This window comes from Tupaia chinensis, unplaced genomic scaffold (genome assembly GCF_000334495.1).
Source record: "Tupaia chinensis unplaced genomic scaffold, TupChi_1.0 Scaffold000273_1, whole genome shotgun sequence".
Taxonomy (NCBI): domain Eukaryota; kingdom Metazoa; phylum Chordata; class Mammalia; order Scandentia; family Tupaiidae; genus Tupaia; species Tupaia belangeri.
In genome coordinates, this window is record NW_006159755.1 from 916,394 (window position 1) to 940,867 (window position 24,474).

The window sequence follows — 24,474 nt, forward strand, 5'->3', positions numbered from 1 at the left end:
AATTTAAACCTATCAGTGAGAAGTATTGGCAATTCTCCGTCCAATTGAAATTTTCTTATTCTGAAGGCGGTTCCGTCATGGAGTCCGGCAGCCCAATGGGAAAGGTGGAAATTTCCAGAAAGAACAGGACCAATGGGCGCGGCCAGAGAGACCACGATTGGCGGGCCAAAAGACCAACCTGTGTCGCACAGATCCGCTCCTCCCTCTAGTCGTAGAGCCCGAGGCGGGCGGGGCGTGCTAGGGAAAGCCCAATCCTGAGGTGCAGGGGGAGGTAGCGTTGAGGAGATTACTCTTCACTGTCCAATGAGAAAGAAGCAAAGGTGATGGGCCGGACTTCTAACCAGTAGAAGAGAAGCACGGAAAGCCCCCTGGAGACGTTCGACCAGTGAGCAAGCGAGGAAGGGGCGGGAGTCGGGGTCCCGGCAGCTTCTAGTAGGTTCCAGAAGGCGGCGCGTGCGGTTGGGAACGCGAAGCGGACGGATTCGATTCAACCGGGTTCCGGGCCGGGCTATGGAGCAGGTGAAGGGGGAGGGGCGGGCTGAGACCCCCCGGGACCACTCGGGGACCGGCCGAGGGCAGGCCGCGGAGGGGCGGGGCAGGCGCCCGATCCTAGTGGCCGGCTGAGGTGCCGGGGCCGGACGGAGCCGCGCTGAGGAGGCGCGGGCGTGGGGGCCGCGGCCGGCGGGTAGAAGGGGACTCTAGTGAGGCCGGGCCTCGGGGAGAGCCCGTCGCCTCATGGCTCCGCGGGGGCGGCGAGGGCAGCGGGGAAGAAGAGCTGTGGCCGGCCCCGTTGGCGTCCAGAGAGGTGGCCGCAGGCTAGACTGGGGATGGTGTCGGCCGCGCCGGGAGGGGTGGAGGTGGGCGAGGGGCCGGAGTCTGCGCCAGGGGAGTCGCGATGTGGGAGGTCAGAGCCAGCGGGCGGAGAAGTCACCCAGGACTTGGGCAGGATCAACTTGGAGGAATCGGCGAGTGGGGACGGGAATACACTGGGAGAAGCTGAGGACTTAGTCTGGGACTCGGGGAAGGGAGATAGCACTTTGGGTTTTTTTGCATCTGAGAGGGTCGGAATGCGAGTGTTGAGTGGAGGTTTGAAGAGCAGCAGACAGACTTCGGCTGATGCAGAAAAGGGCACGGTGCTGCGAAAGTCCTTGGGACGAATTCCATCTCTACCGGCGTTTCACAGATGGATGTTCGGCCTCTCCGTGTGTGTGCGTGCGCGCGCGCGCGCGTGTGTGTGTGTTTTGTTTTTTTGTGTTTTTTTTTTGTGTTTTTTTTGAGGGACTGACACTTTTGAAGCACGGTTTCTGATTACACGGGGAGGACTTAGGGGCTGTGAGCAGCAAGAAGTTGTGTATTTCTGCCCAGCATGGGAGGAGGGCGAGTTTGAAGCTGCTGCCGCCTGATTTCAGTGACTCTAGTTTTGTCCTCAGTGGCCTCGAGAGGTTTTGTTGCGTTGGCAGCTGTCATTGAGCTGTAATGATTCATAAGAGGGAAAATTAGAAAATAGCTCACTTTTTTCGATGTGATCTGCAGGCTGAACCTTTTTGCTGTAGTAGAGCGATTGCTCCTATAGGCAAAGCTGAGGCTTCTTTGCTATAGTAAAGAGTGGCAGTGGAGAGGTTAATGAACTTTTTGTGCCCTTGAAGTAATTGGATTGTATATGGAGTTTATAGGCTGTTAGTATAGGCAAAAAAAATATTTCTGGAATAAAAAACACATTGCTGTTTCAATTAAGAAAGGGGCTGTTTTTGCTGTTACCAAAATAGTTTTGTTTTTAGAATCACACCACCCATTATAGAAGTGTATGTACAGAAAGACTATAAATGAATGATTAAACTGGTTCTAAATTTACATGACACTTATACAGATGACCTGGCATTTAACTCCAGGTGTGTTAGAATCCTCTGTTTCCAACCCATGGGGGGAGTGTGTGTGAATTTTACACATTTTAAATTTTTCAATTGAAAAGTTTCTGTGAGATCCATATTTCAGTTTTAGTAAATAGTGATGGTGGACAGATTTGAGTCCCAAGGTTGTATTTTATCTTATTTTTTAATGTTTTTGCCATAGGGCACTCGAGCTAGTTAGATAGTGAGAGGGAAAGTGAGAAATAATCCACCAGAGGGGTTGGCCACAGTGTAACCCATTCTCCCTCATGTGAATTTCAAGGTGTGGGGATCTAGGACTTGAACCGGAACCTCAGATAGTAATGGGACCTTCCAAATAAATCCCACAGCAATATACTCTACATTTAACCAAATCCAGGCATAACAACTATTTAACAAAACAGTACATAACTGTTATGTGTGTTGTGTACATTATGTTCTGTTCTTCCTGTTCTTTTTTCTTTTTAGCATTTATTTATTTATTTGTTGTAATTTTATTTATTTGCCACCATGTCTGGATCTTGAATTATGGTGGGCCATGTGGAAATCCAGCACCCTAACTACTACGCCACCTGCTGCCCCTCCCCCCCTTGTTCTTTTAAAATCTTGGTCATGACCTATAAAATGCAGATCAGTACTCATTTGAAAAGTGCTTTTCCATAGGATTAGGTAAGGACTTTAACAAACTTTTTATCTGTTGCCTTTAGAGTTTTTGGTTTGTTTTTCTAGATTGCTACAGGACCTGTGTGCTTGCTGGAGAGAGACAGAGAAAGTGAGAAAGCGCCCACATGAGGGATGACTACACTGCAGTCCCTTCTTTGTTCTCTCGGAATTTTGGGCTTGCATACATAGGCACTCTGCATGTTTTTCAAGTCACTGGGTCTGGCACTTGAACGTCAGCTGTGTGAGATCCAGTTGCCTTAACTTCCACACCACCTACTGGTCTTGCCTCTTGAGTTTTGTAGCTTCTGGCCTTCCTCCTGTCCTGGGCTCCAAGATTTTCATCTCTTGCTTGCTAAATTTGGCAGTTTCCTTCTACCTTTCTTTCTTTGCCCTTACCTCTCTAGGATCTGGTTGGTGGATGGGAGTTGCTGATGTGCCTCGGGGTTCCAAAATAATTTCTGATGACAAAATTCTTTCTTACATTAATATATTGGGTCATGAATGGATGGATGGTAGCTTAAAAGAAAGAATGATTTAGTAACTTGAATGACAAAGTTTGATCTCACAAAATGTTTGTAGGGTTTTTATTATTATTACTATTGAGAAGTTTTCGCTACAGGGTGTATGCATTCACCAGAAAGACTGAGAGACAGAAAGTGAGAAATCACCCCCCAGGGTGATTGCGACACCGCAGTCCCTTCTACATTCTCCTCTTGGGATCTTGGAAACGCACACATGCCTGGCGTGAGTTTTAAGCCACTGGGTCCAGGACTCGAACCATGGCCAACTATGTGGGAGTCCCGTGATGTAGCCATTATGCCATCTGCTGGTCCCTGATGGTTTTAAAGGGAATCTTTGAGGTATGGCCCTCATTTCTTCAAGTAGGCCACTATGGGCACCTACTTTTGGTGACAGCCCTGGTAAGAAGCTGCCCTTCAGTTAAGTCCCTGTTCTAATAGGGCCAAGATCCATTTCACTTTTTTTTTTTTTTTTTTAATTTATTTTTAGGTTTTTGCTATAGGGCGCATGCATTCATCTGAGAAAGACAGTGAGAGGGAAAGTGAGAAATTGACCTCCCTGCCAGGAGGTGGTGGGGCATGGCCACACTGCAATCTCTTAGTCTCCATTCTCCTCCTATGATCTTGTGCATACTCACACATGAACCTGGTGTGATTTTTAAGCCTCCGGGTCTGGGACTTGAACTGTAGTCGGCTCTGTGGGAGTCCAATGACTTAACTACCACACTACCTGCTGGCCACCCATTTTACTTTTGTAAACCCTTTGGTGTGTTCCTGCCTCTTCATTTTGAATGAGAGGATGGAATAGTAAACCTCAGTATTGTGTCTTTGTCCTCCTCTGTCCCCATTTGTAATAGAGTAGTATTTAAGCATGGCAAGAACTTTACACATGAAGGAACAGATCGTTCATCTCACATACAGTGCCACATCCCACCGGCAAATGGAGACAGCTCTCTGATAGGAAATGGCATCCAAGCCACAATGAGCACCTTGATACTCCTGGGAAAGGGAAACCTCCTCCTGCCATCCCAAAGCCTCAGGTCATTTGAGCATGTGTCAGTCCAGCTCCTTCCTGTGAGGAGTAACTAGGCCTCTCAGATTGTTATTTGGAGCCTTTGGAAATTTGCAGCAAATGAATCAGCTTTCCTTGGTTGGAACTTGTGGGTATACGCTGGAGCAGCTTCATTGGTTTCAAGTGGAGACTTTTGGAAGAGTGGCAAGCATTCGTACTGATGCATACAGGAGCCAGTGGAGAGCAGGGGTGGGCTTCTTGGTCCTGCTTGTGTTCTCTTTGCTACCTCCTAAAGATGTGGGAATGAAAACCTATTATTTATTACTTCTCTTTTCAGATCTATAAAGTAACCTGTTTGTTGGTTACTACAGAGAATGGGTGTCCTCTAAAAACTCGGGAAGAAATAAGCATATTATGAAGAGAAACTTTGTTGACTCTTTTTTTCTCCTCAGGTAAATGAGCTGAAAGAGAAGGGCAATAAGGCCCTGAGTGCCGGTAACATCGATGATGCCTTACAGTGCTATTCAGAAGCAATTAAGTTGGACCCCCAGAACCATGTGCTCTACAGCAATCGGTCTGCAGCCTATGCCAAGAAAGGGGACTACCAGAGGGCTTATGAGGATGGCTGTAAAACTGTTGATCTAAAGCCCGACTGGGGCAAGGTAAGCCTTGGGGGAATTGGGACTCTCCAGAGTTTTTTTTTTTAATTAATTTTATTTATTCATTCATTTATCTTGATTTGATCAGAGAAAGACATACAGAGAGAAGGAAAGTGAGAAAGCAAGCCACCAGGTCCAGACTTGAACCATGGTTGGCCATGTGGAAATGTCCAGCACCTTAACCACTACACCACCTGCTGGCCCTGCTCTTGAAAGTTTTTCCAGAAACGCCTTTTTTTTTTTTTAAATGTTTTTAATGGTCTTAAGTATGCAGGACTTAATAGCAGGCCCTCTTGTCTTGCCTAGTTGTCTTGCCTAGTTGCCTGCTTCAATAGACTAACCGTTTGTTACCCTCCCAGCTCCCCACTTTGTTTGAGTATGTCCCTCAGAAAAATGGCATATTTTATCAAGCCTAAGATCTGACCGGAGTATAGGCTTTTATTTTTTATTTACTACCAAGAAAGAAAAAGTTGACAAGCTGACAGCCCTTACTCATAGATGAATTGGGGTGAGGAGTTCTGATATTCAGCTAGATTCCTAAAGTATCGACCTTGGCATTGCATTCTACTCCTCTCCCTATTTTTTTCTTGGTTTCATGTGAATATCTTTTTTTTTTTTTTTTTTTTGGAGAGGTTTTCGCTACAGGGCGCGTGCGCTCGCCAGACAGAGACAGAGATAGAAAGCGAGAAATCACTCCCCCAGAGGGGATGGCCACGCCGCAATCCCTTCTCCATTCTCCTCTCGGGATCTTGGGCACGCACGCACACGCGCCCGGTGTAAGTTTAAGCCACCAGGTCTGGGACTCGAACTGCGGTCGACTACGTGGGAGTCCAGCAACATAGCCATTACGCTAACTGCTGGTCCCATGAATATCTATTTTGTTCCGTAAAATGTAGAACATTTTCTGTCTTTTAAGTTTATTTAGAATTACTTCTAGATGTCCTTTATTTTGTGTCTGTCTTTGCTGATTTAAGGGTTATTCAAGAAAAGCAGCAGCTCTTGAGTTCTTAAACCGATTTGAAGAAGCCAAGCGAACCTATGAGGAGGGTTTAAAACATGAAGCAAATAACCCTCAACTTAAAGAGGGTTTACATAATATGGAAGCCCGATTGGCAGGGAGGCATCATGTACAGCCTTTTTTTTTTTTTTTTTTTTTTTTTTTTTTTTTTTTTAAATTTTTTTTAAAGATTTTTACCATTGCCAGAGAGACAGTGAGAGGGAAAGTGAGAAATCACCCCCATAGAGAAAGCCACTCTGCAGTCCTTTCTCCTGGTATTTTGGATACACAGGCACATGCTCCCGCCATGATTTTCAAGCTGCTAGGTCTGGGATTCAAACCACCATTGGCCTTATGGGAATCCTGCACCTTAACCACTGTGCCACTTGCTAATCCTAAGTCTTTATTCAATATTGCATTAATTTTGAAGCTTTTTTCTGCCCTTGTCTTGTTGGTTATAGGAACACGGTAATTTGAGTGAACTAATTTCATAGTGATTTACTTTCCTTTATTGAGACAGAAAGGAAATTTATGAACCCTTTCAACATGCCCAATCTGTATCAGAAGTTGGAGAGCGATCCCAGGACAAGAACACTGCTCAGTGATCCTACCTACCGGGAACTGATAGAGCAACTACGAAACAAACCCTCTGACCTGGGCACGTAAGTTGAGACAGCATCTTGTCTTTGGAAATGGATGGGAATGTTACGCTGTATATCTGGAACCCTTTGCAGAGGGTTCCCTGGCCTGAACTGCAGGTTTTCTGCCTTTGCTTTTTCTCCACAGGCAGAGGGATTTGTTTGTTTGTATCTATAGAAGTGGAGGGCAGGTGGCATGATGGTTAAGGCACTGGAGTCCCACATGGCCAGCCATGGTGTGATTCCCGGATGTGGAGGCTTGCTTTCTCACTCTCCCTCTCCTTCTCCCCAGCTCCCATGTCTTTCTCTGATCAAATTAAAATGATGATGAATAAAATGATTCATAAACTGGAGTGTCCTCCTGGCCTCAGGAAATAAATTCTGGCCTCTGGGACTTTACTGTAGCTGGAGTTTTTTCATTTTGTTTTTTAATTTGGTAAAGTGCATCTATGCTCACCAGAAAGAGAGACAGCACCACCCTATGAATACAAGACCTTCTCCATTTTTCCTTCCTGCTGGGATTTTGGGCATGCATACGCACATGCCCAGCATATTTCTTCAGCCACTGGGCCTAGGACTCAAACAGCATGGTATCCAGCCTCCTTAACTGTCAGGCCATGAGCTAGCCCAAGGTAGAGGGTTGGGGCTTTTTGTTGTTTTGGTTGTATTTTGGGGGGGGGGGGGTTTTTTTTGTTTTTTTTTTTTTTTTTTTTTTTTAATTACCAGAGGGCAATTGTGCCTTTCCCCCCCACACACACACACACCCAATAGAGCTTGATCATATCACAGTTTCTCTTCTTTCAGGATTCTTGTCATGTGTGCATATGTGCCTGGTGTGTTTTTCAAGCCACTGGGGCCAGGACTCTGTGCAGTTGGCCATGCAGAATTTGGCTCCCTTAGCCACCAGGCCCCTGAACCAGCTCTAAAGTTGTGAAACATTGAATATTCTCCAGTTGTGATCCAGTAGGGTAGTACAAGATCTACCCATTTCTTTTTTTAGAGGTTTTTGACTTGGGGAGCATGTGCTCACTGGAGAGAAAGAAACAGTGAGAAAGTGAGAAATCACTCCCCAGGTGGGGTGACCACGCTATAATCTCTTCTTCATCCACCTCGTGGGATCTGGGACTCAAACCATGGTCGGCCATGTGGGAGTCCAATGATGTAATCACTGTGCCATCTGCTGGCCCCAAATCTATCCATTTCTTGATAGGATAAGCTGCTACATACTGAAATTTGACCTTTAGCAGTAAGTAAATGGAGATATAAGATCAATTTTGCGGAGGGGTAATCACTATTTTTTTTTTTCTCCTTTAACATCAATACTAGGAAACTGCAAGATCCCCGAATCATGACCACACTTAGTGTCCTCCTTGGAGTGGATCTGGGCAGTATGGATGAGGAGGAAGAGGTTGCAACACCACCACCACCTCCTCCTCCCAAAAAGGAGACCAAACCAGAGCCAATGGAAGAAGATCTTCCAGAGAATAAGAAGCAGGTCTCATTTTCTTTTCTTCTCGTTGTCAAATAATTAGAAACAACAAAGTCAGCTATGAATACTGAGATTGAATGGCAGTAGCTACACACCTTGGATGACTAGGCTTTTGAGTGTTAGTTTGTTCTAAGCTTTGTCATTATTAATTAGAATGGCCAGTGTATTAGAGGATCCTTCACATGCAGTCTCCTAGGAGTCAGTATTTCGGACTTTCAGCAGTGGGAACTGCCCTTCTATCGTCACCGCAGCTGCTGCAGTGCTGTCAGCTTGGATGTCGGTCAAGCCCAGACAGTAAAGTTGTGAATGACCTTGTCCTTGCCATGATCCAGAAGCAGGTTGTCTGCATTGGTCCTCAGGCTTCTGCATCCTAGTTGGACATGGCATGTAGCCTAATGTTGTCCACTTAGCAGCACTGTCTTCCAGGGCAGGAGGCATGTGTCTGAACGATGTGATTTCCCATCTTGTAAACGGAAGAGCAGATTGTTGCCAAATTTAGCACCTTTAAACAGGCAAGCGTTGGTTGATCAGAGTGTCTCGAAGCTGGAAAAAGACCCTACGACGTGGGTGGTAGTGAGCTGTGCTAAAGACTCCCTGCCACCATTACAGCCCCTTCTAATTGTCTCTATCCCCTCAACTATTGGCCCCTGACAGCTAAGACCCTGAGACAGTCACATAATAGAAACCAGGCTCTCTTCAGCTTCTTACTATGAAACTTGGTACAAAACCATGCTGTCTCACAAGTTGCATCAAGTTGAAGAGGTTTCTTCTCTCCTGAAGAAGCCCTCTGCTTTCTGACAAAAATCTAGCCAATTAGGTGGAAAAGAAGGTGTCTCAGAGGATGAAATGAGCAAAGCAAAGACATAATGAGTTTTAATTCGAATAGTTGATACTTGCCCAGAGTGAGTTTAAGCTGGCAGATCCAGGACTCAAACTGTAGCCAACTACATGGGAGTCCAGTGATGTAACCATTACGCCATCTGCTGGTCTCGATACTTTACTGTTTTAAGTCTGTATGTGATTGATGACAAGGCCTTGGGTATGAAGAATTTGCCTTCACAGACTTGCTAGTTACATGTGCTGTGGCAGTAATTCCTGTGATGCATCATAGACTTTTGCTTCTTTGCCATCTGAGTTACACTTGTTCAGCACTCAGTTCTTCCAAACTTTATCTAGGCACTGAAAGAAAAAGAGCTGGGGAATGATGCCTACAAGAAGAAAGATTTTGACACAGCCTTGAAGCATTATGACCGAGCCAAGGAACTGGACCCCACCAATATGACTTACATCACCAATCAAGCAGGTGAGGCCCAGAGACTGGGGTAGAGACTTGGTAGGCATTCTTGAGGGAAGAATTAAGGACTGACTGTCTCTTCTTAACCATCCTGTTTGGCAGCCGTATTCTTTGAAAAGGGTGACTACAATAAATGCCGAGAGCTGTGCGAGAAGGCCATTGAAGTGGGGAGAGAAAACCGAGAGGACTATCGACAGATTGCCAAGTATGGTCAAGCCTGCCGGGCGAGATACTTGAGTAGTGTGTGGGGGTGCACTCTCCGAGATTTATTTTCCTTGCATGGGGAGGAGGGTTGCTGGCTACAGATCTGCTGTGCTAAGAATGGGCTGGAAAGGAGGTCACAGGAGCCCAGAGAAAAGGTGGCGCAAGGGTGTGGTACCCAAGCAGTGATGTGGGTCTTGTTTTAGTTGCAGGTGGGTTTTCTCTGTAGGGGCTGACCTTGTCTCTAACTGTGCCCTCAACAGATAATTTTCTCTCTTGCTTTTCTTAGAGCTTATGCTCGAATTGGCAACTCCTATTTCAAAGAAGAAAAGTACAAGGATGCCATACATTTCTACAACAAGTCTCTGGCAGAACACCGAACCCCAGATGTGCTCAAGAAATGCCAGCAGGTCAGTGCAAGAGGAATAGGAGGTATTGTTTTTTTTCTTTCCTTTTTTTTTAAGAGAGATTTTTGCTATAGGTCGCGTGCGTTTGCCAGATAGATAGAGACACAACGCAAGAAATCACCCTCCAGAGGAATGACCACCCCACAGTCCCTTATCCTTTCCTCTCTTGAGATCTGGGTCAGACACGCATACGTGCCTGGCATGAGTTTTAAGCCTCCAGGTCCAGGACACAAACCACAGTCAACTATGTGGGAGTCCAGCGATTCCCATTATGCTGTCTGCTGGTCCCAGGGGTATTGTTTCTTAACAATTGACTATTACTGGGGTCAGCAGGTTGTGTGGCAGTTGGGGCACTGGACTCCCACATGGCTGACAACAGTTCAAGTGCTGCACCTGGCGGCTTGCTTTCTTACTTTCCTTCTCTCTTTCTCTCTCTCTGATCTCATTTTTAAAAATAAATAATAAAATTAAGCAAAAAATTTGTTTAAGGGATATTTTTGCTATAGAGCACATGTCCTTGCCAAAAAGACAAAAACAAGACATCAGCCCCCCAGGGGGATGGGCACACCATAATCCCTTTTCCTTTCTCTTCTTGGGTTCTTGGGCACCCATGTACATGCACCTGACATGTGTTTGAAGTCGCCAGGTCTGGGACTCATGTTGTAGTCAACCATGTGGGGGTCTAGTGGTGTAACCATCATGCCATCTGCTGGTCCCCAAAAAATAAATAATTGTTACTGCTGATTGTTTGTATTCTTTATTGTAACCAGTATTCTCTACTGATGAATCTCGTGTGTGTGTGTGTGTGTGTGTGTATGAATAGTTTTTTCTTTTAGTTTTTTTATTTTATTTATTCATTCATTTTTTAAAAATTTAATGAGAGAGAGGTGAGAAAGCAAGCTGCCAGATCCAGGATTTGAACAGAGGTCAACCATGTGGTGGTACAGCGCCTTTAACCACCACGCCATCTGCTGGCCTCCATGATGAATCTTAAATGTTTTAAAATAGTGACTAACTCTTTTGTCTGTCACTTAACCATGGCCACGTGTGGGAAATAAAATGGATTTTGTGCAAATCATTTTATATTAACCAAGATTTCTATCTTAAATGTGTTACTGTTGAGAAACAGTGCACTACCAACATTACAGTTCTTGTGACTAGACATTTTTCTTACTTTATGCAACCAAAGTAGTGTATCTTATGTCAGTTGTCATAAATTGCATAGGGGGTAGTTTTATTTGGATAAAGATTGGTCAGGGGAACCAGCAGTTAGCGTAATGGCTATGTTGCTGGACTCCCACGTAGTCGGCCGCAGTTCGCGTCCAGGACCCAGTGGCTTAAAACTCACGCCGGGCGCGTGTGCGTACGTGCCCAAGATCCTGAGAGGAGAATGGAGGAGAAGGGATTGCGGCGTGACCATCCCCCCTGGGGGGTGATTTCTCGCTTTCTGTCTCTATGTCTCTCTCTGTCTGGCGAGGTGACATAGCCATTACGCTAACTGCTGGTCCGATCCCTGGTTCTTAACCAAGGGAAAATAATATGGGATGAGGGCATGTGTAGACTTAGAAGATTCCATAGGGAAGTATGGGCATACCCTGATTGAGAAACACGGAGCAAACAGTCTCTAATCTGTGATCGTAGATGAAAGAATAATCATATGTAAAGTTAATCCTTTAAGAAAACATGTGATTATTAAAATCTATAAGCCTATCTCTAATTTTGCTTTGTTTTGTTTTGTTTTGTTTTTTTCCTCAGCATCTCTGAAAGTCCTCCAGTACCCGAATACCCAATTCATCCAAGAGAAACATCTGTAATATGTCATGACGAAAATGTTACCTTCTCCATGTGGACCACGAAATCCTTGACAATCACTTCCATTCCAGACTGGTGATTGTCGTCATTTTCTTTTTTTGGATAGATAAACAAAGGCAGCCTGAAGCTAAAGGCTTTGCTTAGCATGTCACATCTCAGTCACTAAATGAGACACAATGAAAGTCATCCCTCTCATCCCTTCAAAAATAAAGAGCTTTCAAGCTTTCACAGTCAACGAGCACTTTCAGAACGATTATACTAGCTGAAAGGGCATATATAGATGACACCCAGAAACAGGAAGGAAGTCAACCCAAAGCTGAACATCTCGCCTCACTGACTCGAAGCAGCAGAGATGGAAGATAAGTAAAGTTTTAGCAAAGAAGGGTCTGAAAGAAAATTAATTAAATATAGCTAGTTATCAGGTGCTGTTTTCACACTGTAAAACAAGAACAAAGTGACTCTTCTTTAATTAGCAATTTTTGTTTCTTGATTAATTGATTGATTGGGTCATCCATTCAATAAATAGTTATCAATTGTTTCAATATGCTGAGTACTTATCTCTAATGATCAAAGTCAATAATAATAATGATAACAACACCACAAGTCTGTCTCCTCCTCCCAAAAAGGAGACCAAACCAGAGCCAATGGAAGAAGATCTTCCAGAGAATAAGAAGCAGGTCTCATTTTCTTTTCTTCTCGTTGTCAAATAATTAGAAACAACAAAGTCAGCTATGAATACTGAGATTGAATGGCAGTAGCTACACACCTTGGATGACTAGGCTTTTGAGTGTTAGTTTGTTCTAAGCTTTGTCATTATTAATTAGAATGGCCAGTGTATTAGAGGATCCTTCACATGCAGTCTCCTAGGAGTCAGTATTTCGGACTTTCAGCAGTGGGAACTGCCCTTCTATCGTCACCGCAGCTGCTGCAGTGCTGTCAGCTTGGATGTCGGTCAAGCCCAGACAGTAAAGTTGTGAATGACCTTGTCCTTGCCATGATCCAGAAGCAGGTTGTCTGCATTGGTCCTCAGGCTTCTGCATCCTAGTTGGACATGGCATGTAGCCTAATGTTGTCCACTTAGCAGCACTGTCTTCCAGGGCAGGAGGCATGTGTCTGAACGATGTGATTTCCCATCTTGTAAACGGAAGAGCAGATTGTTGCCAAATTTAGCACCTTTAAACAGGCAAGCGTTGGTTGATCAGAGTGTCTCGAAGCTGGAAAAAGACCCTACGACGTGGGTGGTAGTGAGCTGTGCTAAAGACTCCCTGCCACCATTACAGCCCCTTCTAATTGTCTCTATCCCCTCAACTATTGGCCCCTGACAGCTAAGACCCTGAGACAGTCACATAATAGAAACCAGGCTCTCTTCAGCTTCTTACTATGAAACTTGGTACAAAACCATGCTGTCTCACAAGTTGCATCAAGTTGAAGAGGTTTCTTCTCTCCTGAAGAAGCCCTCTGCTTTCTGACAAAAATCTAGCCAATTAGGTGGAAAAGAAGGTGTCTCAGAGGATGAAATGAGCAAAGCAAAGACATAATGAGTTTTAATTCGAATAGTTGATATTTGCCCAGAGTGAGTTTAAGCTGGCAGATCCAGAACTCAAACTGTAGCCAACTACATGGGAGTCCAGTGATGTAACCATTACGCCATCTGCTGGTCTCGATACTTTACTGTTTTAAGTCTGTATGTGATTGATGACAAGGCCTTGGGTATGAAGAATTTGCCTTCACAGACTTGCTAGTTACATGTGCTGTGGCAGTAATTCCTGTGATGCATCATAGACTTTTGCTTCTTTGCCATCTGAGTTACACTTGTTCAGCACTCAGTTCTTCCAAACTTTATCTAGGCACTGAAAGAAAAAGAGCTGGGGAATGATGCCTACAAGAAGAAAGATTTTGACACAGCCTTGAAGCATTATGACCGAGCCAAGGAACTGGACCCCACCAATATGACTTACATCACCAATCAAGCAGGTGAGGCCCAGAGACTGGGGTAGAGACTTGGTAGGCATTCTTGAGGGAAGAATTAAGGACTGACTGTCTCTTCTTAACCATCCTGTTTGGCAGCCGTATTCTTTGAAAAGGGTGACTACAATAAATGCCGAGAGCTGTGCGAGAAGGCCATTGAAGTGGGGAGAGAAAACCGAGAGGACTATCGACAGATTGCCAAGTATGGTCAAGCCTGCCGGGCGAGATACTTGAGTAGTGTGTGGGGGTGCACTCTCCGAGATTTATTTTCCTTGCATGGGGAGGAGGGTTGCTGGCTACAGATCTGCTGTGCTAAGAATGGGCTGGAAAGGAGGTCACAGGAGCCCAGAGAAAAGGTGGCGCAAGGGTGTGGTACCCAAGCAGTGATGTGGGTCTTGTTTTAGTTGCAGGTGGGTTTTCTCTGTAGGGGCTGACCTTGTCTCTAACTGTGCCCTCAACAGATAATTTTCTCTCTTGCTTTTCTTAGAGCTTATGCTCGAATTGGCAACTCCTATTTCAAAGAAGAAAAGTACAAGGATGCCATACATTTCTACAACAAGTCTCTGGCAGAACACCGAACCCCAGATGTGCTCAAGAAATGCCAGCAGGTCAGTGCAAGAGGAATAGGAGGTATTGTTTTTTTTCTTTCCTTTTTTTTTAAGAGAGATTTTTGCTATAGGTCGCGTGCGTTTGCCAGATAGATAGAGACACAACGCAAGAAATCACCCTCCAGAGGAATGACCACCCCACAGTCCCTTATCCTTTCCTCTCTTGAGATCTGGGTCAGACACGCATACGTGCCTGGCATGAGTTTTAAGCCTCCAGGTCCAGGACACAAACCACAGTCAACTATGTGGGAGTCCAGCGATTCCCATTATGCTGTCTGCTGGTCCCAGGGGTATTGTTTCTTAACAATTGACTATTACTGGGGTCAGCAGGTTGTGTGGCAGTTGGGGCACTGGACTCCCACATGGCTGACAACAGTTCAAGTGCTGCACCTGGCGGCTTGCTTTCTTACTTTCCTTCTCTCTTTCTCTCTCTCTGATCTCATTTTTAAAAATAAATAATAAAATTAAGCAAAAAATTTGTTTAAGGGATATTTTTGCTATAGAGCACATGTCCTTGCCAAAAAGACAAAAACAAGACATCAGCCCCCCAGGGGGATGGGCACACCATAATCCCTTTTCCTTTCTCTTCTTGGGTTCTTGGGCACCCATGTACATGCACCTGACATGTGTTTGAAGTCGCCAGGTCTGGGACTCATGTTGTAGTCAACCATGTGGGGGTCTAGTGGTGTAACCATCATGCCATCTGCTGGTCCCCAAAAAATAAATAATTGTTACTGCTGATTGTTTGTATTCTTTATTGTAACCAGTATTCTCTACTGATGAATCTCGTGTGTGTGTGTGTGTGTGTGTGTATGAATAGTTTTTTCTTTTAGTTTTTTTATTTTATTTATTCATTCATTTTTTAAAAATTTAATGAGAGAGAGGTGAGAAAGCAAGCTGCCAGATCCAGGATTTGAACAGAGGTCAACCATGTGGTGGTACAGCGCCTTTAACCACCACGCCATCTGCTGGCCTCCATGATGAATCTTAAATGTTTTAAAATAGTGACTAACTCTTTTGTCTGTCACTTAACCATGGCCACGTGTGGGAAATAAAATGGATTTTGTGCAAATCATTTTATATTAACCAAGATTTCTATCTTAAATGTGTTACTGTTGAGAAACAGTGCACTACCAACATTACAGTTCTTGTGACTAGACATTTTTCTTACTTTATGCAACCAAAGTAGTGTATCTTATGTCAGTTGTCATAAATTGCATAGGGGGTAGTTTTATTTGGATAAAGATTGGTCAGGGGAACCAGCAGTTAGCGTAATGGCTATGTTGCTGGACTCCCACGTAGTCGGCCGCAGTTCGCGTCCAGGACCCAGTGGCTTAAAACTCACGCCGGGCGCGTGTGCGTACGTGCCCAAGATCCTGAGAGGAGAATGGAGGAGAAGGGATTGCGGCGTGACCATCCCCCGTGGGGGGTGATTTCTCGCTTTCTGTCTCTATGTCTCTCTCTGTCTGGCGAGGGCACGCGCCCTATAGCGAAAAAACCTCAAAAAAAAAAAAAAAAGAAAAGAAAAAAGATTGGTCAGAAAATTAATTATGCTGCTGCTATTAGAGCATATATCATTTTCACATAGAGCACGTCTTTGTGCCAAGTGTATATCAGTACCATGCGCTCTGTTTCACAGTGTACCTTGATAATGAGTAGGGGATTTTTTTTTTTTTTTTTTTGAGAGGTTTTTGTTATAGGGCACGTGCGCTCACCAGACAGAGAGATAGAAAGCGAGAAATCACCCCCCAGAGGGGATGGCCACACCACAGTCTTCTCTTCCATTCTCCTCTCGGGATCTTGGGCATGCATGCACATGCGCCGGGCGTGAGTTTAAGCCACCGGGTCCAGGACTCGAACCACGGTTGACTACGTGGGAGTCCAGCGACATAGCTATTACACTAACTGCTGATCCCATAAGTAGAGGATTCTTAAAAATTAAATCTTGGGAGCAGTGCTCTTTGAAAATTAAAATCCTCATCAGGCTTTTTAAGAAAACCCAGATGGGGTGGGAAAAAAACTTCTAGATGTTTATGGGAATTGAAATCACTATTTTTTGAATTATTTTTCTTAGGCAGAGAAAATCCTGAAGGAGCAAGAACGACTGGCCTACATAAACCCTGACCTGGCTTTGGAGGAGAAGAACAAAGGCAATGAGTGTTTTCAGAAAGGTACTATCTACAGCTTAGGGGATGGGACTTCTTATTTAAGACTGGTGTGGATGTGCTTTTCAGGCCTGACTGCGGGGTAAATATGGCCTGGTGGGAGGTGTGGCTCTGCTTTTTAAAAAATACTCTTTGTTCTCTTTATCCAGGGGACTATCCCCAGGCAATGAAGCATTACACAGAAGCCATCAAACGGAACCCACGGGATGCCAAATTGTACAGCAACCGAGCTGCCTGTTACACCAAGCTGCTGGAGTTTCAGCTAGCACTTAAGGTGAGGTGATCTGCAAGTGTGGGCACTCATGACAGCAAACATGTACAGAAAGAAAGTATTTTTTCTCTTTTCATGTTTTCATCAGTATCAGATTGATGTGATTTTTTTTTTTTGAGTCATTTTTGTCATAGGGTACATATGCTTGCCAGAAAGACAGAGAGAGAGGAAATGAGAAATCACCCCCCACCCCCCCACACACCCCTCTGTGGGGGATGGCCACGCCGTAATCCCTTCTCCTCCATTATCCTCTTGGGATCTTGTGCATGCGCGCCCTGCATGAGTTTAAGCCACCAGATCCGGGACTCGAACTGTGGTCGGCTACATGGGAGTTTAGTGACATAGCCATTACGCTAACTGCTGGTCTCAGATTGATCTGATCTTAACTGAGATTCGTGGAGGTGGTGCGTGTGTGTGTGTAAATATGGAACTTAAGGCTACCTGCTCATGGTCCATGGAGTTAGAGGTTGGGAATACTTGGGAAAGTGGGGCCTTTACACCTTCCCTGAGCACCCTCATCTTTTCATCTCTCCCAAATGAAACTTCGTACCTGTTAAACACTAACTCCTCTTCTCCTAGCTTTTGATAACCACTTTTCCATTTTCAATTTGATTTATTTAGGTACCTTATTCAAGTGGAATCATATAACATGCCTTTTTGTGGGTGGCTTTTTTCACTCACTTAACATAATATTTTCAAGGTTCCTCTATGTTGTAGCACGTATTTGAATGTCCTTATTTTGTAGGGTTAAGTAATCCATTGTGGGTATGTATCCCATTTTGTTTATGCAGTTATCAGTCTGTAGTCACTGGGTTGTTTTCATCTTTTGGCTCTCACAAGTAATGCAGCTGTGATCATGAGTCTAGAAATACTGCTCAAGTCCCTGCCTTATGTTCTTTTGGGTGTACACCATAAGTGGAATTGTTGGGTCATAGAGTATTTATGGTTAATTTTTGGGGGACACACTGTTATTTTTCTCAGTGGCCACACCATCCTTTTTTCACTTTTTTTTCTTAGTTTTTCCATGTGTTTGCCAGAGAGAAAGGGAAGTGAGAACACACGCCCTAGAGGGGATGGCCGCTCCACAGTCCCTTTTCCTCCACTCTTCTCTTGGAATCGATTTTGAGCATGTGTGTGTGTGTACATGTACTCTGTGTATTTTCCAAGCTGCCAGGTCCAGGACTCAGACCACACACTCGGCCATATGGAATCTAGCCGCCTTAACCACCAAGCCATCTGGCTGGCCCACTTCACTTTTTTGATGTTTTTTAAAGCTAAGTAGGTCATTTAAAGCTAAGTAGGTCATTGGACTCCCGTGTGGTCGACCATAGTTCGAGTCTCTGACCTGGTGGCTTAAAATTCATGCTAGGCGCATGTGCGTGTGTGGCCAAAATTCCAAGAGTAGAATGGAGAAGAGATTGTGGCATAGCCATCTTCCCTGAGGGGTGTTTCCTTGTTTCCTGTCTCTTTGGCGAATTCATACACTATATAGCAAAACTTTTTTTTTTTAAACAAAAAAGTTAGCCTCCCTGTACCTCTATCTGCAACTTTTGGACTATTCTTGGCAGACACACCTAGACCACATTCTGAAGAGATAACAAAACTTATCTGTCTAGAGACAGTGTTACCTGGGTCTTTGTTGGGTCTCAATTTTACTTTTTCTTTCTTAAGAATTATTTTATTTAACTTCATTATTATTTTCCAGTTTGATCAGAGAGAGAGAGAGGAAAAGAGAAAGCAAGCCACTAGGTCCAGGACTTGAGCTGTGGTCGGCCATATGGGAGTTGAGCACCTTTAACCACCATGCCACCTGCTACTCTCCTCCCCCTTTTTTTGTGGCTATAGAGCACATGTCCTCACCAGACAGAATAGGAAAGTGAGCGATCACCGCCCAGAGGGCATGATTGTGCCACAATTCCTTTTCCTCCATTCTCCTCTCAGAATTTTGGGCATGGAGCTCACATGCCCAGTGTGATTTTCAAGCCACCAGGTCAAGAACTTGAACCACAGTCAACTTGTGGGAGTCTAGCACCTTAACCACCCCACCGTCTGCCTGCCAGTCCCTACTTTTTAATTATCGGAGGACACGTGTGTCTGTCAAAAAGAGAACAAGCACCCCCTAGTGGGGCATTGTCATACCACAATCCTTTTTACCCATTTGCCTTTCCCATCAAGGTTTTGGGCACACGTGCACACGTGCCCAGTGTGCTTTTCAAGGCACCAGGGTGGGATTTGAACTGCAGTAGGCTAAGTGGAATTTGGCTCTGTGTATATAGAACTTAACGACTACTCTGTGGGGCCAGGCTGGGGATTTTTGTTTTGGTTTGGTTTTTTTGATGCCACTCTTGGGTCTGTAACTGGCTTGGCGACATCACTGCCACTGATAGGACAGTACAAAGGTGAGGTCGGAGCAGATAGATTTGTTGGAGCAGACACCAGCAAGTTCTCATGGGAGGAAAGTGGTACACTCTCGGTTGGCAAATGGGAAAAAAGAGCGAGTGGGGTGGCTGACGCTCTTACAGCTTCTTGGTGGAAGAGTTAGAATTCAGCCCAGGCATGCTGACTATACTGCAAAGCATTATTTTTCTTTGTAATTTCCTATTTGAAGATAACTTAAACAAGAGTTAGATGGTATTTAATCCAGTGTGTTCTCACCTCTCTCCACAAATCTTGACATACTTTTGCTGAACCATTTGTGAAAGGAGATTGTCTGCATTTTGGCATGACTTCCAAATTTTTGTGCATACGTTGCCTGAGGTGACTCTTAGGTCACAATATTGTTACGACATCTGATGACACTAAGGCCATAATGTCATTTGCACTATGTCCACATTCAGACGTCCTCATTTGTTCAAAAACAGGTTTTGTTTTGTTTTGTTTTACGAATGAGGCAATTTATTAACCCAGCATCATCTGTCCTAATGCTTCTTGTTGGCAGCTGCCACCTGTCTGGCGATTCTGTCCAGATCTCTCTGTCCCTGAGGTGTCAGTTTGCGGCCCCCATCTTGGTCCTTTTCCACCATTTTTAGCCCCTCCAGGGCTTGAAGGACTCGGTGAGCCACACTCTTGGAGCCTCGGCTGAAGTGGCTTGGCATGACACCGTTTCTCTGCCGTCCCCCATAGATCTTGGTCATGGAGCCAACCCCAGCACCACCCTGGAGGCACAGGTGCCATACTGTGGAAGCAGCTCATGTGTAGAACCAGTTCTCATCGTAGGGAGCAAGTTCTTTATGCTTGGCCAGCTCGACAGTGTCCACCCTTCAGGGACTTTCAGCTTTCCGGACTTTTTGAGGAAGGCTGCCAGAGCTCTGACGACCTCCCGCTGGTTCACATCTTTTACTCCAGGCATCGTGGGGCCTCTACCCTCCCAGCCAGGGGAAAGGGGGCAAAAACAGGTTTTTAAGCTGCTGGTACCAACGCCTGTGCATTTCACTAGGTCATCACATTCTTTTTAGTTTTTAGTTTTTTTTTTTTAAGAGGTTTTTGCTATAGGGCGCATGCGCTCACCAGAAAGAGAGAGACAGAGAGACGGCGAGAAATCACCCTCCGGGGGGATGGCCACCCCACAATCCATTCTCCTCGATTCTCTCCTCTTGGGATCTTGGGCACGCACACACATGCACCTGGTGTGAGTTTAAGCCGCCTGGTCCAGTACTCAAACTGTGGTCGACTACATGGAAGTCCAGCAACATAACCATTATGCTCACTGCAGGTCCCTCTTTTTAGTTCTTCAAACTAGAAACATCACCAACTTTTTGTGTTTTTCATAGCATCACCCTCTTTCAATTTTTGCCATAAGGGTCATGTACTTGTCCAAGAGAGGAAATGAGACACACACACCCGGGGGTGTGAGGAGTGGCCATGCTGCAGTCCCTTCTACATTCTCTCGGGATTAAGGGCATACACAGGTGCCTAGCATGTTGATTAAGCCACTAGGTCCAGGTCTCAGGTCACAGTCTGCCATGTGGGATCCAGCACCTTAACCACCACACCACCTGCTGGCCCATCATCAGCCTTTTGAGGAATCAAAAGTGATCTGTCTTCTGTAGGATGGTCCATAACTTGGAGTTGTCTTTCCTGTTGTCACCTTTCTCCCTGTCCTCCTGAATAACCTGCTCTTAAGCATCCCAGATGGCAGAATTGACAGGAGCATTGGAGGCAAAAGCGTGTTGGCGCTGGGGGAGGAGTTAGAGGAGTACTTCCACACAACCCACCTGCCCCAGCTGAGCTCTGCTAAACGAATGAGCCTTAATTCCCTTTTGCTGCTTCTTCCTAGGACTGTGAGGAGTGTATCCAGCTGGAGCCAACCTTTAGTAAGTGCCTTTCTGCTGCCTCTCCTTGCTCCCTGACTGGCCTAAGGGTTGAGAGAAAGCAGGGACAAGGTCTTTCATTGGGGCTGGTGGCATTCAGCACCTAGCAGCAATGGGTGTGAGGAGTGAAGGGCTGCAGCTGCAGGGGACACTCAGCCCTGGAAGCTGTTGTGGTAATGCCTCCTTTCTTCCTTTCTCTGTAGTCAAGGGTTACACACGGAAAGCAGCAGCCCTCGAAGCAATGAAGGACTACACGAAAGCCATGGATGTGTACCAAAAGGCACTAGACCTAGACTCCAACTGTAAGGTGGGGCCACCTGTGTCCTCTTCGGAGTTTTTTCCTTATTCTTTCTCTCACCTCCAATTTTCCATGTGCTTTTCATCTCCTCAATTACCTCTGTATCTTGGAGCCACAGAGACCCTGAGCCAGGTAGTACTGACAGCCTCCCTTTGTTGTTTCTGGTATGCAGGAGGCAGCAGATGGTTACCAACGCTGCATGATGGCCCAGTACAACCGCCATGACAGCCCTGAAGATGTGAAGCGGCGGGCCATGGCCGATCCTGAGGTGCAGCAGATTATGAGTGATCCAGCCATGCGGCTCATCCTGGAACAGATGCAGAAGGATCCCCAGGCGCTCAGCGAGTAAGGAACACTGGGGGAGATGACCTTTTAGGGAACTGGGAGCAGAGGCAATTAGATGAGAGTGAGTGAGGCCGGTAGAAAAGTGATCTGTCTGGGTGATATCATAATTAAACCAAAAGAGTTAGGAACAGGGAGCCGGCAGGTGGCATGGTGGTTAAGGCACAGGACTCCCACATGGCCGACTATAGTTTGAGTCCTGGACCTGGTGGCTTTCTTTCTCACTTTCCTTTTCTCTCTTTCTCTGGTCACATTAAACAAATAATAATGTAAAGTAAAATAATTCTTTTTAAAAAAGTTTGTAATGGGGCTAGTTGGTGGCATTGAAGTTAATATGGCTGGATCCCACATGACTGGCTACATGGTTCGAGTTCCAGGCCCAGCAGCTTGAAAAACACACTGGGCACATGTACATACCCAACATTTCAAGAGGAGGAAGAGAGAGAGAGAGAAGGGATTGTGGTGTGGCCATCTCCCTTTGGGGGTGCTTTCTCATTTTTTCTCTTTCTTCCTCCCCTCTCTCCCCCACTAGAAAAGTTTGTTTTGTTTTATTTTGTTTTCAAAAATAGTTGGTAGCAGGTGGTAAGCTGTAAGGGCCTCATTCGTATGTTAGTCATGACAGTTTAAGCAGTCATTTGGAAAGCCAGTTTTGCTGAGTGAAAGGTCTTGGCTCGAACCGTGCCATAGCCTGAAAGTAGGACTGGCGAGGTCTGTCTACATGGTAGAGAAGGCCTTTGCTGTTGAGCATGGCAGACTTCACCAGGACACACTTAAACGCTGCTGGTGCTTTCTAGGGGAAATTGAGTTGAGGATTTCTCTGAGAGCAAATAAGACCCTTTCTGTTGGGTTGTGTTTTCTGGGGGTTTTTGTGTTTTTTTAGGTTTTGGGGTTTTTTTTTTAGATTTTTTGCTCTAGAGTGCTTGCATTTATGGGAGAGAGACAGGGAATGTGAGAAATCACCCCCAGGGAGGGTGGCCACTCTACAGTCCCTTTTCCTCTGTTTTCCTCTCAGGATCTTGGGCACACACGTACGTGTGCCTGATGTGTTTTTCAGGCCACTGGATTCGGGACTCAAACTGTGGAGTCAGCCATATGGGGTTTGGCACCTTAACATTCATACCATCTGCTGGCCTAGGAAGACTTTTTTTTTTAGAGTTAAGTCTCATTTCAAATAACTTTTTTTCATCTTCTTCTTTAGACACTTAAAAAATCCTGTAATAGCGCAGAAGATCCAGAAGCTGATGGATGTGGGTCTGATCGCAATTCGGTGATGACTTGCTCATCCCCCTTCCCTTCACCCTCATGTGGAAAGTGGAGCTGGGACCGCGGCGAGGAGCACGGAGCAGAAGGGAGAGAAGGGGAACGAGAACAACTTATCTCTATATATTTATACATACCCACATGGAAGACACAGAGACTTATACTTGCGTTACTCGTACAGCCGCTGCCTCTGGCCCGTCCCAGCCCACGCCTGGTCTCTGCACTGCTGCCCTGGAGTTCCGTGTCTCCTTCCCCTGCCCCAGAGTTGCTGTCTCAGCTGCTCTCCCATAGTCGGTTATTTTCATTTGGGGCAGTGGGTGTGTATGGGGTGGGGAGGGTGTTTTTCCCAACCTCAGGTCCCAGCTGTCTTCACATTGTTAACTCCATGATCCCTTCTCCAATAAAACAAGCCAGTCAGGCGTGGTTATATGTTGCCATGGCTTGGAGTGATTTTTTGCCAGGACTGTCCTACAGGGGTCACCCCACCCCTTGCACTGAGAGGGTTGTGAGTGCCCTGGCTGACTGGGAACCTGCGCTTCATTTCTCTTTATGTTGAGTGTGTAGCAGAAAGTGGGCTTAGCTTGGCTCCCCAGCTCTGCCTGGGTGGTCACTAGGTGGTGCTGTTACTGACCTGGAGGTTTCTACCCACAGTAGCACCAAGGAGAGAGAGGTTCCGGTACACGTTGAGGTGATCCCCATGCTGTTAATGTTCTAGAATTTTTTTGAATGGTCAGAGGGTGTATGCTCTCCAGAAAAGAAGAAAACACCCCCCAATAGGGCATGGTCACACCTCCATTCCTTCTCCATTTCTCTATCCTGTCAGGATTGGGCACACGGGCATATATGCCAGGCATGATTTTTTTGTTTTGTTTTGTTTTTTACTTTTTTGGTTTTTTTACTTTTTTTGGAGAGATTTTCGCTATAGGGCGCGTGCGCTCGCCAGACAGACAGAGACATAGAGATAGAAAGCGAGAAATCACCCCCCCAGAGGGGATGGTCACGCTGCAATCCCTTCTCCTCCATTCTCCTCTCGGGATCTTGGGCACGCACGCACACGCGCCCGGCGTGACTTTTAAGCCACCGGGTCCGGGAGGTGAACCACGGTCGACTACGTGGGAGTCCAGCGACATAACCATTACGCTAACTGCTGGTTCCCGCCAGGCATGTTTTTTAAACCACCAGATCCAGGATTTGAACTGCAGTTTACCATGTGGGATCCCTTAAACACCTGGCTATGGGGCCAGCCCCTCATTCTCCACTTTCTAATTTCAAAATCAAACTAGCTACGTTCAGAGAACACTGGATCCAACCCAAGAACAGAAAGGATTCTGATATGGATGTATAGACCTCTGCTGGGAGTGATCAGCTCCACTGTCAGCTGAACTCAACTGTTTTAGGAATTGGGTCGGGGGTTTTGTTTTCTGTCTTGTTTTTATTTCATTTTTAATTTGACGAGGGAGAGAGGAGAAAGGAAAAGTGAGAAAGCAAGCCACCAGTTCCAGGATTTGAACTGTGGTCAGCCATGTGGGAGTCCAGCACCCTTAACCACAATGCCACCTGCCAACCCTTTGGGTTTGTTTGTTTGTTTCAGTTTGGTATAGGGCCTGAGCACTCTCTGAAGAGAGAAATCCCCCCCTAGAGAGAATGGCCATGCCAGTCTCTTCTCCATTCTCTTC

General features: G+C 45.6%; 1 protein-coding gene and 1 pseudogene across 2 annotated transcripts; one reads left to right on the forward strand and one right to left on the reverse strand.

Annotated features, from left to right (window-relative positions):
• The first annotated feature begins 383 nt into the window (after positions 1 to 383).
• On the forward strand, positions 384 to 23,231 carry STIP1 (stress induced phosphoprotein 1). 2 transcript variants are annotated; one of them, XM_006149814.3, is made up of 15 exons: positions 384 to 519; positions 4,532 to 4,741; positions 5,713 to 5,850; positions 6,252 to 6,397; positions 7,700 to 7,845; positions 12,231 to 12,253; positions 13,424 to 13,550; positions 13,644 to 13,746; positions 14,032 to 14,152; positions 16,227 to 16,323; positions 16,467 to 16,591; positions 20,865 to 20,901; positions 21,102 to 21,205; positions 21,369 to 21,541; positions 22,737 to 23,231. In XM_006149814.3, exons 1-15 carry the CDS (start codon positions 511 to 513, stop codon positions 22,807 to 22,809), a joined length of 1,632 nt encoding a protein of 543 aa, XP_006149876.1. In that variant the 5' UTR covers positions 384 to 510; the 3' UTR covers positions 22,810 to 23,231. The 2 variants fall into 2 exon arrangements, with proteins under 2 accessions (XP_006149876.1, XP_006149877.1); XM_006149815.3 differs by lacking the exons at positions 12,231 to 12,253; positions 13,424 to 13,550; positions 13,644 to 13,746; positions 14,032 to 14,152 and adding exons at positions 9,039 to 9,165; positions 9,259 to 9,361; positions 9,647 to 9,767 and having other exon boundaries at positions 7,700 to 7,868.
• On the reverse strand, positions 19,466 to 19,952 carry LOC102491575 (40S ribosomal protein S19 pseudogene; annotated as a pseudogene).
• Positions 23,232 to 24,474: the final 1,243 nt, after the last annotated feature.